Source organism: Rhagoletis pomonella, unplaced genomic scaffold (genome assembly GCF_013731165.1).
Source record: "Rhagoletis pomonella isolate Grant_MI unplaced genomic scaffold, Rhpom_1.0 Rhpom_scaffold_00007, whole genome shotgun sequence".
In the NCBI taxonomy this organism is placed as follows: domain Eukaryota; kingdom Metazoa; phylum Arthropoda; class Insecta; order Diptera; family Tephritidae; genus Rhagoletis; species Rhagoletis pomonella.
This window is the reverse complement of record NW_023458561.1, coordinates 43,314,381-43,319,538: the sequence shown is the minus strand read 5'-3', so window position 1 is coordinate 43,319,538 and position 5,158 is coordinate 43,314,381. Positions and strand designations below refer to the sequence as shown.

General features: G+C 36.3%; 1 protein-coding gene across 2 annotated transcripts in view; it reads left to right on the top strand.

Annotated features, from left to right (window-relative positions):
- Nucleotides 1-394: 394 nt before the first annotated feature.
- Nucleotides 395-5,158, top strand: part of LOC118742882 (aarF domain-containing kinase 1) — an 18,227-nt gene continuing 13,463 nt past the window's right edge. Inside the window, exons 1-2 of one of the 2 annotated variants that reach the window (XM_036475293.1) lie at nt 395-1,665; nt 1,741-2,110. In XM_036475293.1, coding sequence (XP_036331186.1) covers nt 460-1,665; nt 1,741-2,082 — 1,548 coding nt within the window. In that variant the 5' untranslated portion in view covers nt 395-459 and the 3' untranslated portion in view covers nt 2,083-2,110. Of the gene's footprint in view, nt 1,666-1,740; nt 2,327-5,158 lie in introns of those variants that run through there. The other variant, XM_036475294.1, reaches the window with a different exon arrangement.

Genomic DNA, 5,158 nt, shown 5'->3' with positions numbered 1-5,158 from the left:
CGCAACATCACACTTACATTAGGGCGGGTCAATTTGTATGGGAAACTTTTTCGGCTATGCGTGTATAGCACAGAAGGATTCTACGAGTAATTCTAAGCAAATTTGTCGAAGAAACCTTGGGTCTAAAATCTTGAGGTTTTTTTGTAGATAGTGTAGAGGATTCATAAATTTTGTATAAAAACAAATTTTAGTCCCGATTGGAGACAGTTAAGTCATGTCGCACAGGGGCAAAAGTTCAGATTCCTCTATGGAGATTAAAGTAATTTTAAGTTAAATTATTAAGAAATCTGATGTAAAAATTTGCTTTCTACATTTAAGGTCCACCCTAATGTACATACATGCATACATATTTATGAAATTCATCACATTAATTCAGTTTTCCTTAAATTTGCAGCTACATCCATACATCGCTGTGCTGCCTTGCAAGTAAACACATCGAGCAACAAAAGTGTGCCATAAATGTTTCGTCGTGTCCTTTCGTACAGCATCATTGGCGCTGGCGTCGTTAGCACCGGCCTTAGTCTACACACAAACGATTACGATGTCAACTCCTTGGGTATTGTGCGTCTCGGCCGTTCGGCAATCACTGTTTTCGATGTGGCACTCACTTACAAACGCGAACTGTTCTATCGTGAGTGGGACAAAACGACGCCCGAGTATAAAGCGGAAAAGAGTCGTGTACACAAAATAGCCGCCCAAAAGTTACTAGAACTGATTTGCGTTAATAAGGGTGTTTACATAAAAACTGGCCAACATATTGGTGCATTGGAGTATTTACTACCCAAAGAATTTGTACAAACAATGAAAATACTACACTCGAATGCACCACAAAATCCTGTCGAGGACTTATACAAAGTCATACGACAAGATTTAAAACAAAATCCTGAGGATATATTTGAGACCTTTGAACCAAATCCACTTGGAACTGCATCGCTAGCGCAAGTGCATAAGGCAACACTCAAAACGGGCGAGGTGGTCGCTGTTAAAGTACAACATCCCTATGTGAAGGGAAACTCCCGCGTCGATATGAAGACTATGGAGGTACTAGTGAAATTGATGTCACGCGTTTTCCCCGACTTCAAAATACAATGGCTAGTCGATGAGTGCAAAAAGAATTTACCTGTGGAACTGGATTTTCTGAATGAGGGCAAAAATGCAGAGAAAGTAGCGAAGCAATTTCAAAAATACTCATGGCTACGTGTGCCGAAAATTTATTGGGAACTCAGCTCACCGCGTGTACTAGTGATGGAGTACTTGGAAGGTGGCCAGGTGAACGATCTGGACTATATTAAGCAGCATAAAATCGATCCATTTACTGTGTCGAATAAGATTGGACAATTGTATTCGGAAATGATTTTCACAACGGGTTTCGTGCACAGTGATCCTCATCCTGGTAACATACTTGTACATAAAAGTCCAAAGGGACAAGTAGAAATCATATTATTAGATCATGGTCTCTATGCGAATCTAACTGACAAATTCCGTTATGAATACTCAAAGCTCTGGCTCAGCATATTGAACGTCGATCGACAGGCTATGCGTGTGCATAGTCAGAATTTGGGTATCAAAGGTGATTTATATGGATTATTTGCTTGCATGGTTACGGGGCGACCGTGGGAGACACTAATTCAAGGCATCAACAAAGTGAAGTACACCAAAGAAGAGGTGAGTAGAAATTAAATTGCATTCATTTTTCTTTTGAGATACAACAACAAATCACTGCATATTTCTGCCACACAGAAAGAAACGCTGCAAGACAACACCTCACTTGTATTGCCACACATCGCCGATGTGTTAGAGCAAGTTGATCGCCAAATGCTGCTCATACTTAAAACCAACGACCTGATTCGCGGCATTGAAGCTACGCTACGTACACAAAATCGCATGACTGCCTTCTGGGTTATGTCCAAATGTTGTGTTCATTCGACTATTAGTGAACAAAAATCACTGGACTCAACGCGTTGGAATGCGCTGAAATTGTTGGTGCGTGAGAAGTGGGAAATATTCAAATTGAACATCTACTATGTGTACTTGGGCTGCATTAATTTTGGCTTTTTCGCAGCGTTAAAGCAGCTGTTATAGAATTAAATGTGCCTTAAGGAATTTTAATTTTCATACAAATATAGTAATTTATGGTTGGCATATGTGTATATAGTATATGTATGAAGATAAGTTGCTAAACTATTTATGTTACTATGTACATCCACCTTTTTTAATGTAACACTTCTCTCAACTAGCGGATAAGTGAGCTGCAGCGTACAAAATACTTGTTGTAAGTTAAAATATAAGGCGAAATAAAAAACTCAGTGAAAGTGACTAACAAAAATGTATTAGATAACTAAACATAGGAGGGGAACTTCACGCTAGTTTTTGACAATTGTTTGGTTCTACAACCGTGGTTCGTCTGTTTGGGCCGAGACCAAAAAACTACGCCAATGGCCTTTGTGGTTTGCGAGGTGGCGCCAGTTGTACATCCCGATTGCAGACAGGGCATTTTTCAGATTAGCCCAGTAGATAATTTCAGGAGTTAAAAGCCCTTTCGAAAGGCCTGCCTGAGAGTCAAGAGGCCTTCCATTCTACAGTGCTTTCTCCTTTCTTTTTTGTATGGAGTGGCACAAATTGAAGAACTTCTTCTTTCGCTACCCATAGAAGGCCTTCCAGATGAGCAACATTAAACAAACAATAGAAAAATAGCCAAAACTGTGTCCTTATTAATTTGCACATGGCTGTATATGGGCCAATTCACGTCAAATGTCCCAAGCGCGCTGAACAGTGCAAAACCAGCTGATTTTCGACTATCTGGGAAGCAGACAAAAAATGGGAAAAGAAATTCGAAAACTATGATTCTACAAATTTTTGTACACGCTATCCGATGGAGCTATGCGTTTTCAAAAATTGTCCCATTTTCATTACATTTATATATTATCATTATATTTACATCTGCTTTTGCTTAAGGTTATATTTTTTGTCTTTTTTCTGTCTAGATCCCTACCTCTATCCTGTTATTCTGTTTTTCTTTATCTTTATTTGTATCTTTATACTCTACGGATAACAAAATCGATAGTAACATTCATCAAAATATCGATAACAAAACCGATGAAAATATCAATAACTATTTCCATAACAAATTCGGTAAAAATATCGATACAAGATCGATAACAAATTCAATCAAAATATCGATAACAAAATCGATAAAATATCGATAACTAAATTGAAAAAACAACAAAATTGATAAAAATATCGATAACAAAATCTATAAAAATTTCGATAACAAAATCTAAAAAAAAATTGGACTAAATTGTTCTGTAGTAAAATTAAATTCCTATTACGCTACCGTGACTAACGCGAAATGCGTTAAAAATAATCAATCATTTATAAAAATTAGAAAATAAATAAATAAACGACTCACCCTAGACTTGACTTTATTATTGGTAAAAGTGACGATTCACCTATCAAAGCGCGGTATTTAAGTAGATTTTCTTTTCTGCGTTGTGCATATAGATAGATGGTCCTCTACAATAACGATACAACTCGCAACTCAAAAAAAAAACTATACCTAAGTAAATCATATCTCTAATCCTTACTAAAGTAAGTCGAAAGCCTTACCAATTGAGTAGTAAGGATTAGACATGGATTAGGCAAGGCTTAGGGCACTTGAAGTAAAGGTTCCCTTTTTTTGAAAAAAAAAAACTTCGTTTAGCCACTTCAAGTATTTCGCAAAACTTCTAATACACAATTCTGCGTATTTAAAGCAAATGCCAATTCCATACGAATCAGAAAGATACGGTCTTTATTAAAAGATTTCGTATTATTTTGGCCTCGTCGGTCTTTTGGTGCTTCCTTTGGACTTGGCAAATTTATCTTTCATTGAATATAAACGAGACAAAAATAAAATAAAAGTACCTTAATTCTTTTCGAAAGTAGCTTAACCCTTTTCGAAACAACGCATTTTTAATTTCTCATGCTCTCTATTTCAAAATATGACTTTTCAAAACTTTTCACTCTAAGTTAGCGATATATCGTACCATTACTGCAAGAGTGTAATATGTAATAAAAAAAAAAGTTGTTTTAGTTTATGCTGAAATACGCATGCGCACCGAGTAATAATAGGTTCTTTTCTTAGAAGAAAATGTCTAATCATTTTTACCACGGGGCTGTAAACTTTAATTCCGTTATTCTCAAATTTTTAATTCTTTGACGCTCTTGTAGTAAAGGTACGATATGCTTCATATATTCATAGTACTATGATATAAATATGTATGTACATATATTATGATTACCTCTCTGTGCCTCTGCTGAACGTTTATTGCGTGTAATACCGGCCTTTTTTTATTGTAACAGAGACATGCGGAAAAAAATAAAAGTTAATTTTTATTTGAACTTAGTTACTGCTGCAACACGATTCTCTTGCATACATACGTACCAAAATCAAGCCGAAGCACAAGAATAGCAACAAAATAATGTAGAAGTAATACAAACTGCCCCAGTACCAATAATCATCAGTGACGATAACAGTACCCGAAGCTGCTGGTTCAACCGTTGTGGATAGCCACGGAGTTTCTGTTACATTATCGCTACTGGACGTTGTTAGAGCGGTAGTAATGGCGATACTTTTATTACCGGCAGAATATACCGTTGATGTACTGTTTCGTAAATGTGAGGTAATAGTCGTCCCGACGGTTGTACCGACCGTTGTAATGCTAGCAAACATGACCGACATTTTAAGGATACGAAGCGTTACGCGGCAAAGATATTTTTCAACTAAAAATTAAGTTTATCCGAAATTGTAGGGCAACTTTTGTTTTTCTATGTAGTATGCACATATGTATGTATGTATATATGTTTTCGACTTTAATTCTTGGCTTTGTTTGTTCATATGTACATACGTATGTATTTGCGCAAATATTTTTAGAAAAGATTACATACTGGCATTTGTGTATATACATACGTGTGTCTGTGGGTGTGTGTATGTATGTTCATTTGTTTTTACCGTTAAGCCAATACTTGCCTTTTGCCAATAAAGGCGGTAAAGGTGCGCAAATTTTATCTAACTTATAGGATTTTCTTCGATGAAACATTGACAAATGAGCTGATAAGGTAAGTAATTATGTGTAAAATATGAATATTTCCTATGCTTCTATATAATAGGGGTATTCTC